Source organism: Macrotis lagotis, chromosome 1 (genome assembly GCF_037893015.1).
Source record: "Macrotis lagotis isolate mMagLag1 chromosome 1, bilby.v1.9.chrom.fasta, whole genome shotgun sequence".
Classification (NCBI taxonomy): domain Eukaryota; kingdom Metazoa; phylum Chordata; class Mammalia; order Peramelemorphia; family Peramelidae; genus Macrotis; species Macrotis lagotis.
In genome coordinates, this window is record NC_133658.1 from 237,863,140 (window position 1) to 237,876,417 (window position 13,278).

Here is a 13,278-nt window from a genome sequence, read left to right on the forward strand (position 1 = left end):
GTTTTCCAGCATAGGCTGGAAATATTCTAGGAAATGTTTGAATTAATATCCCAAGAAATAAATGTGTGTACCTTTATTTAAGTTAATCTTAATTAATCTCCTTAGGTTAAGAAGATTTGAGTACATATATAATTGAACTAAAACTAACAGAACACATTGGCTAATTAGATGGCACCGTTGATAATTACAGTTGCAATTTGTACAATAAAGGGAAGGAAGTCTAAATTAGTGAAACAAATTCTCAAGTTCTTTTTATTACTTTCAGATAATATAATTTCTATTTTAATAGTTAAATAAAATTTTATTTATAAGCAAGTAGGAATGATTTCAATTGACATTTTAAGTCTACAGCAAAGCTGTAATTTTCTTCATACTTTTACTTTGAATATTTGCTGAAAGCTAATTTAGGTTTCCTATGGCTTGCTAACTTCTTAGCAGAGAGGGTTCTTGCTCTTCAATTTTTCTTAGAGCATTTATTTTGTTTGGATTTTTCATTTGCTCATTTCACATTCTATTAGTGAAATCATTTTCATTTTAATAATCCCTTCCTCCTTCATCCCTAAGGCAAGAGAGAGGTTCCTTAAGGGTAGAACAGAAATATCCTCTTCAATCCCCACATTGCCTGGCTGACAGCAGCCATTTAATAATTTTCACAACAAAAGAAAATTATTTCAAATGCATTCTATTAAACTTACATATATAGCAACGATAAGGCAAGCAACTCCTTACTAACTACTAAAAAGTGGCTTAGAAATTAATTTGGGTTATCACAGCATCTAGAATATTTTACTACTTATCTCCCAGGGGGGAGGGGAGTAAAAAAAAAAAATCAAAGAGTATTCAGAGGACTGCTTAAATATTAGTATCATACCTGAAATGAACACATCAATGTTTCATCCACACTCATCATTCCACCAGCATTATCAAATTCACCACAGTAATTTGGGGCTGAAAATAAGGTTACCAACTGTCGCTTGGCAAAAAATTCATATCCATCTTCAACCACCTATCAAAATAAAAAACGCTAATTATAATTCATTCCTGATTGTCATTATTTGATACAGTGGAGCAATAATATAACTCAAAAATTGTAAGTAATAGAACATTTTCTCAAGTCCTTTTTGTTATTATTTACAATTCTCTATTTGAATTGCACAACTACATATTGAGACAACACTAATTTAAATACATGTTATTTTGTTGTGTTATTTTTTTTTTGCAAGGCAAATGGGGTTAAGTGGCTTGCCCACTAGGTAATTATTAAGAGGTCTGAGACTGGATTTGAACCCAGGTACTCCCGACTCCAGGACAGGTGCTTTATCCACTGTGCCACCTAGCCGCCCCAAATACATGTTATTTTGAAAAGGTCCTAGAGAACTGATTTTCTATAATTACAATGATTTTCCTCATTGACTTTTAGTTATAATTCCTAGAAATTATTTTCATTTGTGATTGATCCTCAATAATGAATTTCATTCCAAACACAAGGAATTTCAAGTTCTCAGAACCAAAATCTATTAATGATACATACTGTGAAAGGTAACTTTAAAGTATTAAGTCAAACCATTTCTGAAAGTGAAGCATGCTTTTCTTTTTAAATTTTTATTAGATTTTATTTATTTTTTAAAAATTTTTATTAAAGATTTTATTTAGAGTTTAACAATTTCCCCCTAATCTTACTTCCCTCTCCCCACCCCCCACAGAAGGCAATTTGTCAGTCTTTACATTGTTTCCATGCTATACATTGATCCAAACTGAATGTCAGGAGAGTGAAATCATATCCTTAAGGAAGAAACAAAGTATAAGAGATAGCAAGATCAGACAATAAGATATCAGTTCTTTTGTCTAAATTAAAGGTAATAGTCCTTGGTCTTTGTTCAAACTCCACAGTTCTTTCTCTGGATACAGATGGTATTCTCCATTGCAGACAGTCCAAAACTGTCCCTAATTGTTGCACTGATGGAATGAGCGAGTCCAAGGTTGATCATCCCCCCATGTTGCTGTTCTCACTGAGCATCAGTTCAGGCAAATCCTTCCATGCTTCCCTGAATTCCCATCCCTCTTGGTTTCTAATAGAACAATAGTGTTCCATGACATACATGTACCAGTTTGCTAAACCATTCCCCAATTGAAGGACGTTTACTTGATTTCCAATTCTTTGCCACCACAAACAGGGCTGCTATGAATGTTTTTGTACAAGTGATATTTTTACCCTTTTTCATCATCTCTTCAGGGTATAGACCCAGTAGTGGTATTGCTGGATCTGCACATTTTTGTTGTCCTTTCAGTGTAGTTGCAAATTTCTCTCTAGAAAGGCTGGATGAGTTCACAGCTCCACCAACAATGTAATAGTGTCTCAGATGTCCCACAACCCTTCCAACATCGATCATTATCTTTTCTGGTCATATTGGCCAGTCTGAGAGGTGTGAGGTGGTACCTCAGAGAATCTTTAATTTGCATTTCTCTAATAATGATTTAGAGCAATTTTTCAAATGACTATGGATTGCTTTGATTTCCTCATATGTAAATTGCCTTTGCATATTCTCTGACCATTTGTCAGTTGGAGAATGGCTTTTTTGTTAAATATGACTCAGTTCTCTGTATATATTAAAAATGAATCTTTTGTCAGAATCATTAGTTGTAAAGATTGTTTCCAAATTCATTCCATTTCTTTTGATCTTTGTTACAGTGGTTTTATCTGTGCAAAAGCCTTTTAATTTAATGTAATCAAAATCATCTAGTTTGTTTTTAGTAATGTTCTCCATTTCTTCCTTAGTCATAAACTGCTTCCCTTTCCATAGATCTGACAGGTAAACCTGTCTTGATCTTCTAATTTGTTTATAGTATTTATAGTATTTTTTTATGTCTAAATCCTGTATCCATTTGGATCTTATCTTGGTATAGGGTGTGAAGTGTTTGTCTAATCTAAGTGTCTTCCATACTAACTTCCAATTTTCCCAGCAGTTTTTATCAAAGAGAGAGTTTTTATCCCAATAGCTGAACTCTCTGAGTTTATCAAACAGCAGATTACTATAATCGTTTCCTGCTATTGCACCTAATCTATTCCACTGGTCTACCAACTCTATTTCTTAGCCAATACCAGACAATTTTTGATGACTGATGCTTTATAATTTTAGATCAGGTAGCGCTAAGCCCCCCTTTGTACTTTCTTTTCAGTAAATCTCTGGAAATTCTTGACTTTTTATTTCTCCATATAAATTTACTTACAACTTTTTCTAATTCATTAAAGTAATTTTTTGGAATTTTGATTGGTATGGCACTAAACAGGTAGTTTAGTTTTGGTAGAATTGTCATTTTTTATTATATTAGCTTTACCTATCCACGAGCAGTTGTTTGCCCAGTTATTTAAATCTGATTTAATTTGTGTGAGAAGTGTTTTATAATTGTTTTCAAAATGTTTCTGAGTCTGCCTTGGCAAATGGACTCCCAGGTATTTTATATTGTCTGAGGTTACTTTGAATGGGATTTCTCTTTCTAGCTCTTTCTGCTGTATCTTGCTAGTCATATATAGAAAAGTTGAGGATTTATGAGGAAAACATGCTTTTGCAATGCAAATAATCATGTTTGTTGTCAGTTTCTGACAAGGAAGTATGGTCAGTTTCCAAGAGTATATGGTAAAGAGTACCATCTAAGATGTGGCAACAAAGGAAGAAGTGAGATTATGAAGATCTTTAAAAGTCACATAGAGCAGCTTATGTTTGATTCTGGAGATAATAGAGCCTCCCAGAGCTCAGTGGTGAGGTGTAAGGAGGCCACATGATCAGACTTAAGTTTTAGAAAAGTCACCCTGGAAGCCAAGTATATAGATTTGGGCAGGGAAATTAGTTAAATGGCTATTCTGTGTTAGTCTAAACAAGAAGGGCCTAAACTAGGGGTAGTTATGTTATTGTGCAGAATAGGGATGTACAGGCAGCTGCGATTGTTCCATAGATTATCCCTGAGAAGCTTAGTGGGATGCTACCTACAGCTCAAACACCAGAAGTTCAAGCACCTCAGTGCGATAGCACAGGATCCTGGTTCAGGACAGTACTGCTACTGCTGCCACTCAGCTAGCAACGGGTGAAGTATGAGTTGTTCCTGTTGACCAGTACCAGGAGAATAAGATTTGTGCATGCAAGCTTACCAAACATGAGAACAGTCTGTATATGAGAGATATCATAAAACCAGAAATACTTGACAATTAACTAAATAAGACATGTAAAATGAGTGAGAATAAAGAGTAATGGATAATATTGAGTTTGTCAGTCTGGGTGACCAGGAAAAAAGCTGTGCTCACCATTGATAACAGGGAAATTCAGAAGAAGATGAAAAAAATGGATTCTATTAAGTGATGATTTTGAAATAGCAATGAGATAGCCACATCTAAAACAGAGATAATGATGTGGGATTACAGATCAGGAGAGACTAGAGTTCAAGATGCAGAACTGAGATTATAAAGATTACTGAACTAATTGGAGCTGTTAAGAGTACCAAAAAGATTATGGTAAAAAGAGATGAGAATAGGGCCTAAGACAGAGCTTTGGAGGACCCCAACATGCAACAGGCAGGATAAGAAGCTATAAAGCAAATTAAATGAGAAAGAGTCAATAGAGATAAGGGGAAAAGAAGGCAGTGTCACAAAAACTAGAGAGCAAAGAATATTTGGAGAAATGATTCAACAGTGTCAAATGTTCTTCTAATTTTCTTATAACAATCTTTATATTTAGGTCATGCATCTATTTTGACCTTATTATCAGATATTAGTCCCAATTTATGCTCAGTTTCTACCTTACTACTTTCCAGTTTTCCCAATAATTTTTACCAAATAATAAATTCTTATTCCAAAATCTTTTCATTTGTCAAGTACAAGATTATTATTTTTATTTGCTACTGCAAATTGTATGTTTCCTCTATTCCTTGATCTACCTTTTTATGTCTTAGCTGGAACCCAACAGTTTTGATAATTGCCTTATAATATAGTTTAAGATCTGGTACTGTGAATTCTCTTTCCTTTACACTTTTTTTTCATCATTTCCTTTGGATATTATTGACTTTTTTCCCAAATGAATTACTATTTATTTTAATACAATAATTTTTTTCTCATTTAATTGGGATGGCACAAAATATAAATTAGTTGAATAAAATTGTCGTTTTTATACGTTGGCCCTGACTACCCATGAACAATTAACCTCTCATTATTTACTAAGAGTTATGACAGGTGAACAATTTATGAAAAATGAGATGAAAAGTAATTATTAGGTGTAAAACATATAATGTAGATTACATTAATTAAAATGGTGCTGTACAAATAAAATATAGTCAAGATTAGAAGGAAAGCAGAAAATCTGGGGAAATATTTTAGACAGGTCCCACATCTAAAGGAAATAAAGAACTTTTGTCAAATCTGTAAGAAAATATTCATTCCCCAATTGATAAATGGTCAAAGAATATGAACAGGCAGTTTTCCAATGAAGAAATCAAAATAATTTATAGTTATATAAAAAAATGTTCTAATCTATTTTGATTACAGAAATTCAGATTAAAACAACCTTGAGACATCATTTTATACCTATTAGAATGGCTAAAATGACAGGATACAGAGAAATATTGAAAGTAATGTGAAAAAACTGGGCGACTAATCATCGTTGGTGTAATTGAACTGATCCAACCATCTTGGAGAGAAAGCTGAAATTATGTTCAAAGTTTTATTAAATTATCTATACACCTTTTGACCCAGCAATATCACTATTTCCAAAGATGATTGGGGATAAAGGGAAAGAACTTATATGTTCTAAAATATCATAGCAGTTACCTTTTTGATGGAAGGAACTAGTAATTGCAGGGTTGTCCATCAATTAGGGGATGATCAAACAAACTGCAGTATATGATTGTGATGGAATACTACAACTGGGCTATGAGAAATGATGAACTCAAAAGTTTTTTGAAAAACATGGACTTACATGAAATAATGAAGAGCAAAATGAGTAAAACCAAGAGAATACTGTATAGAGTAACAGCAATATTATTTTAAGAAAGACAAAATAACTTAATCACTCAAAGTCAATTATAAATACCCAAATTAACTATAAAGGGCATAAGAAGAAAAGGGGGGGTAGGTGGGTGTGGGTAAAATTTTTCTATACATACTAATATTTATCAGTTCTTTCTCTTGTTTGCAGGTTTAATGGTAGCCATCTTTAGGGCAAAGGTGGGTATGAGGTTGGAGGGAAGGGAAAAAAATTTATAATGTGAATTTGTTCTATATTTGAAAAGGAACAACAAATTGTGCAAAGTAGATTTACAGGTTTTTTTTAACTGTACTATGCTTTAAAAATGTTGGGCAAGTCACTTAACCCCATTGCCTTGCAAAAACCTAAAAAAATTAAAAATTGTAACTTTGGAAGGCAGTTTACATGAATGAAGTTAGACATCAGATTGCAAAGGATTTAAATGAAGTGACAGAAAAGGAAGCAGAGGAAACAAATGTAGATGCCTTTTCTCAAAGTGATGAGCCAAGACATGGAGATGTCTAATCAAAACTGAAAAGTCAAGAAACCCATATTAAGTGAGACAGAAGACAACTGTTATATGATAGGAATAACTCAAAACATGAAGCTAGTGAATGGTATAATGTGTTCAGAGCATTTATAAGTTTATTATTCTAATTAACAAAAGTAGAGGCAGCATGTAAGATAAACAAAAGAAGGTAGTGGGGGGGGGGGGGGGGGGGAAGATCACATTAAGCAAAAAATATTTCCCACAACAGTAGAACAGTGGAGAGAGAGTGCGAGCTGTTAATCATTCCTGGCAATGATAATAAATTATATGCTAAATACACTCACAGTTTAAATGTCAATATTTATACATACTGATCTGACAAAATAGGATACCCTATACTTTAAAAATGTTTCTTGGGTGGCTAGGTGGCATAGTGGGTAAATCACTGGCCCTGGAGTCAGGAGTACCTGGGTTCAAATCCGGTCTCAGACATTTAATAATTACCTAGCTGTGTGGCCTTAGGCAAGCCACTTAACCCCATTTGCCTTGCAAAAAACTAAAAAAAAAAAAAAAAAAAAAAAAGTCTCTCAAAATATTTGCTATCTTGACTCATTGGATATGCAAAATATTTAATCCAAATATACACAGTATTAGTTATTACAAATATTTAAAAACTAGATCAGAAAAGACTATTCAAAATGTTTCCAATTTCATAATTTGACCCCAGAAAGCTAAATTTTGGAGTTATAACCTGATTCCTAAAATTCAGATATTTGTAAGAAATCATTCTTCTAACACTGTACACATTAACAGTAATACTAGAGGGCTTGTGATGAAAAATAACATCCACATCTAGAGAAGGAACTATAGTCTTAATGTAGATCATATGATCTTCAATTTTTAAAATTAGTTTTAGGTTTTATGATTTCCCCTCCTTTTATTCTGATTCTTCTTTCACTACATGATTAATACAGAAATATGTTATATACGAATAATCCTATATTAGATTGTACTGTCAAGGGGAGAGAAGGGAGAAAAATGTTGAACTCAAAAACTTTACAAAAAAAGATTGTTGAAAACTATCTTTACATGTAGTTTAAAATAAAAAAATAAAACCTGAGACAAATTGGTAAAATTCACATTAAAAAACTGATTTTAGGAGATAGGACAATTATAGAGATCAACAAGCATTACTAAGCACCTATTATGCTCCAAACATTGTACTAGAAGCTGTAGGATGCAAATACAAAAATATAATTAGTCCCAATCATTAAAAAAACAAAACTTCTGCTCTGTTAGGGTAAACAATATGTCTATAAATATAAAAAAATTAATGGGAAATCATAGGTGGATACTAGCAGATAGGGATTTCAGGAAATGCTTTATGCAAAAGTTTGAGTCAAATTTTCAAAGTGACAAGGGATTCTAAAACGTACAAGCAAGCAGGGAGTACATTCCTGGCACAAGAGAAACCCATGCAAAGGTTTTATCCTAAAAATAATTTTTTAAAGACATGTGTGTAATGAGCCATATTAGCTGAGGCTTTACTCCAGACAATTCTCATATAATTATTAGAAAACTTTTTGTGAAGTAATCGCACAGTGAGGCTATATTTTTTATTTAAAGAAAATAAATGACCAAGATAACACATGGTTAAATATTTTCTACAAGTTTTCAGGATATTATCTTAAAAAATAAACTAAACAGACAAATTAGAAATCTGTTTCTAATCTTTGATAATCTGTACAAGGTTTGAGATTAAATTAGATTTAGATTTTTATATCAGGATTGCAAAACTGTTAGAATATCAATTCCTTAAAGGCAGGGATCTTCACTTTAAAAGCACTTAATAATTCAGAGGTAGATGTTAATAATTATGTAAAGTAGGGGTCAGGTTTGCCCAAGACTACTGCCTGTTTTTTGGTTTGTTTTTTTTTTGCTAGGAAGGCAAATGGGTTAAGTGGCTTGTCCAAGGCCACACAGATAGATTAAGTGCCTGAGGCTGGATTTGAACTCAGGCATTCCTGACTCCAGGGCGGGTGCCCTATTCACTGCACCACCTAGCTGCCTCACCCACCTACTGCCTGTTTTTAAGAGAGAGCTAAGAATGATTTTCACATCTTTAAATAAAACATTTAAAATGTAAAACCCATTCTTTGTTTGTGAAGGTAGCATGCAAAAACATGATAATTTATACTCCTATGCAAATTTTTGAAAGAAAAACTTCCAGGAGCAGGTAGGTAGCACAGTAGATAGAGCACCAGCCTTGGAAGTCAGGAGGACCTGAATTAAAATCCGGCTTCAGGCACTTAATAATTACCTAGCTGTGTGACCTTGGGCAAGTCATTTAATCCCATTGCCTTAAATAATTTTTTTTTAAAAGAAAGATAACATACATTCTGGTAGAATATATGGGGGGGAAGGGAAAGGGGGAATGTTTTGTTTTTCTAGTCCTATTCCTCCCTATAGTTAGCTTTACTGCCTTGAATATAGTGGCTCAACAAAACATTTTTAACCTATTTCCAAGGAAGATATCTCTTTTAAGTCCACTGGATGGAGTAAAACAAACATTCATCAAAACTAGTTTTAGATTTCATACCTGATGAGCTCGACAAATCAAGTCCAAGTCATGACGATTCAGAAATTTACTGACCACATCAGCCCCAAATGTGAAAGAAACACCACGATCATTTTCTCCCCAGCCTTGTACATCCTTATCTGGGTCAGACCATAGCAAATCACAAAGTAAACCTTGAAAAAGACAGCAATGAAAAAGTTACCAGAAATATGATTTATAAGTACTCATTATCTTAAACTCTTGCTTTTGTTCACCTTCTGTTCTCTCAATTTTCAAACCACATACCTTCAGTAATGCTTCACTGCTTACAGAATCACATCTAAACACTGGCATTCCAAGTTTGGCTGTTCTGCCAGATTTCTTAAGCCTCTTCTTCAAATACAATATGTTCCAGTCAAATAGAATATTTTGTCCCAATTCTACTGCTAAACTTTTCTCAACTATATTATCTTTACTTTTGTCAAACCTCTATGCTACCTAGACTACCATCATTCTACCCTTAAATCCATCTATTGAAATAAGTACATTACTAACAAACTCCATAGCATAGTTTGAAAAATTGGTATTCTTTATTCTCCATTTATTATGGATCTCATTTAGGTTGCTCTACAATATCATAAAACAATACTATCATTATCAATATAATCATCACCATGTCATCCACAAACAGACTACATAGAGGTCAGCTCTAAGGATTTCTTTCCCTTTTCTATTTAACAGCTGTTTCCTATAACAAGAGACAAATGCCTTTGGTCTTACTCCATCAATCAGAGAATTCCTTATGATTTTAATATATGCACAAGGCACCTCTTTTAAGAAGAACTGTTAATGCCAAAATTTCCTCGACAAAATCAATGTTTTTTGAAGTCACACAAAGATTAGGGTATTATGTAAAGAGCTGGTGTTTTAAAATGTATGCAAAAGTCTGCCTGTATAATGCTCATATTTTCATCAAGGATGTCCTAGATAAGTGTGTAGATTAGTAGTTTAAGATTTTGTAGGCAAGAAAATAGATTTTTTTTCTTTTAAGCGAAAATGGTATTGCCTTTTGTTTCAAATATCTTAAGAAATGATTCCTTCAATGCTCTCAAAATTGTATCATCTTCAGTCCTCTCCTCTCTCTCCCATCATGACACTTCTACTTTCTGATGTAGTTTGTTTAGGAGCTGTGGGGACTTCATTGTTGGAAGAATAATTTTCTATAATAAATTCTAAGAATCTTTTCATTTTTCCACATTTATTGTCCAAATTTTATCATTAATCTCAAAATGATGTGATTTAATTGGGTTTCAACATACTTTCTATAAATTTGTTTTTGTGAAGAACATAGGGAGAAAAAAACACAAAGGATACTCAAGAAAAAAGTTAAGCTTTAGAGGACAATTGCAGTAAGAAAATGTTTGAATCATAAGAGATAAAATTCTTTCTAGACCCCTCCTATTATTAGGTTTCTAAGGCTTTTAAAATTTTACTTAGTTTTCATAAACTAAACTCATTAAAAAAAATCTAGCTTTGCTTCCTTGCATATTTTAATTTGTACTAATTACTCAACCTGCATTTATTAAAGGCTTTACTATGTGCCAGTCAATCAAATTTGGCCTCAAATACTCATTACCTGCTCACTTAACCCCTTTTTTGCCTCAGTTTCTACATCTATAAGATGAACTACAGAAGGAATAGCAAACCACTCCAGTATCTTTGCCAAGAAAACTCAGGTCACAAAAAACTGGTCAGAACTGAAAGACCAAACTACTATGAACTGGAAATACAAAGAAAGATACATATATAGTGAAAAAATTAGAAGCACCAAATTAAATAGCTTTTTTTCTGTATTATTCTAGGGGGAAAATTTGCAAGGGCAGGAAAGAAGCTGCTGGAGGTGGAAATCTCTCTTATACCAAATTTATGGATTCAAATTCTCAAATTCAGCAATTTCAACAACAACAAAAAAATTTATTGTCTTCTCAGTTATCTAAACTAGTATAATCAATTTTATGTTTGTTTCAGACTCAGGAATACAGAAGGAGAAAAGATAATTATAGAGCAAAGAGAACATCTTTAAGTAAAGATAAAGAGAGCATAAACTATAAGACAGATTTGTCTGAAGTTCTTGGCAAAATTTATAAATATATTATCAGAGTCATGATTTGTGAACTGCTACAAAGGAAAACAGTGATAATAAACACCAGCACAGTTTCATCAAGTATAGTTCATGATGCACTCAGAGGATTCTGGGAAGAGTTGGAGGAACTAATGAAGAGTAAATTGAGCAGAACAAAGAAAATTGCTTTTACAATGTTGCAAAGAAAATAACTGAATCACTTAATAACTCTGATCAATATCATAAAAAAACCCATGACATATTTTATACTTTTTTAGCAGAGAGATGATGGACTCTACAGAACACCCCCCCCCATGTTTTCAGACATGGCTGATGTGCAAATGTATTTCACTCTACTATGCTCATTTTAAGGAAGGGTTTTTATTTTATTTACTTGGGAGATGGGAGAGAAAGAAATAAGGGAGAAAAGGAATGTCAATTAAAACATCTAAAAAATACACAGAAAAAAAGCAAAAGGAAGGGAACACAAACAAGCAATGCAATCTTGATACTAATGTTAAATTTAACATATATTTAACAATAAGCTGATGTTAGACCAGATTAATTTTTGATGGAATTACTAGATCATTAGATACATTGAGGGAACGCTATGGTTATAAATATACTTGAAAGAAGAGACTTGAAAGTCTCTTCTGGTATCCTTCTGGACAAAATGGAAATAGGAATTAAACAGTGGTACAGCTGAGAGAATTTAAAACTAGATGAGTGGTCTGATCCAAAAGAACACTTGGTATAAAGTCTAGAAGACCTGGGTTGAAATCTCACTTATCAGGTGGTGACTTAATCTACGCGAATCTTAACGTTTCCTTGTTCATAAAATGAGGATCCTTTAAATTCTAAATCTGTAGTCCTAAGAAGTCATTATAAGGGACAAAATCTAATTGAGAGGATATGCATCTCATATTTGGAGATGTCACAAAGCTAGATGCTAAAGAAGAGAGTCAGGATCTAAAAATACAAAATATATTAGAATAATGGGGCAAATCTAATGAGAGAAAATTAAAGTCTTTCATATGAGTTTAGTTTTTCTTTTTAAAGCAAACTTCATAAACATAATATAGTACCAGATGACTTTTCAATAAAATTAGGATGGCTTTATGTAAACCAGAAAAGTTAACAAAATCTTAAAAGCATTAAAATTGGCATAGGATACCAGTCTAGGGAAGTAATGACACTTATCTGCTCTGGTCAGACATCTGGAATAATATTCAATTTTGGGTAACATTATCTGAGGACAAGATAGAAATATCCAGAGAAGTATTTTTACTATACCATATGAAAATCAACTAAAGGAATGAGGATGCTTTGCCAAGAGACAAGAAGGAAAGGAAGAATAAGGTCTTCAAGTTTTGGAAAAATCATTAAATGGAAGGATTAGACTTGCCCTATCTGTCAACAAAGGGAAGTAGGAAAAATGAATGAAAAAAGGCAGAGAAATTTTGGTGTGAGAAATGAATAATTCTTGAAGATAGTTCTATGAAGTCAAAGAAAAGTAGTGTAAGTATCTACTGATAAAGTATCAACTGATAAAATCAGGTCACTAAGGCAAGTCACAGCTTTTTGGCTGTTAAAAACTTACAAGTAGACTGAATTCTACCTGCTGACAAAACCAATTTTTGATCTTTATATAATGTTAATGAAAAAACGTTGAAAATAATCAAAGAAGGTAAGATGTCAGAGGTCAAAAGATTAAAAAATGATTTGAAAACATTCTTATTTAATCTTTTTTTTCAAGGTAATGGTGTTAAGTGGCTTGCCCAAGGCCACACAGCTAGGTAATTATTAAGTGTCTGAGGCCAGAATTGAACTCAGGTACTCCTGACTCCAGGGTCAGTGCTCTATCCACTGCACCACCTAGCCACCCCCATTCTTAATCTTCCTGTTATTTTTAATTTCTTTTTCAATGATAATATCCAAATACAAATTAAGAGCAATACTACCTTGGGTATGAATACTTATTGTACCTGGCAGTATGATATATAACCATATAATAAAAATAGAACACTTGCTTCAAATTCTTACATGTGCTCTAACCTTTCTAACAGAAGAAGACTACTATAAACATTACAGAGAGTGGTAG

The 13,278-nt window shown here is 33.0% G+C and overlaps 1 protein-coding gene across 1 annotated transcript in view; it reads right to left on the minus strand.

The window, feature by feature from the left end:
• The window catches only part of PPP1CB (protein phosphatase 1 catalytic subunit beta), a 62,018-nt gene that overhangs the window by 2,389 nt on the left and 46,351 nt on the right, over positions 1 to 13,278 (minus strand). Inside the window, exons 6-7 of the mRNA XM_074209797.1 lie at positions 9,098 to 9,249; positions 872 to 1,006 (exon numbers count right to left, since the gene is read on the minus strand). Coding sequence (XP_074065898.1) covers positions 872 to 1,006; positions 9,098 to 9,249 — 287 coding nt within the window. The remainder of the gene's footprint in view (positions 1 to 871; positions 1,007 to 9,097; positions 9,250 to 13,278) is intronic.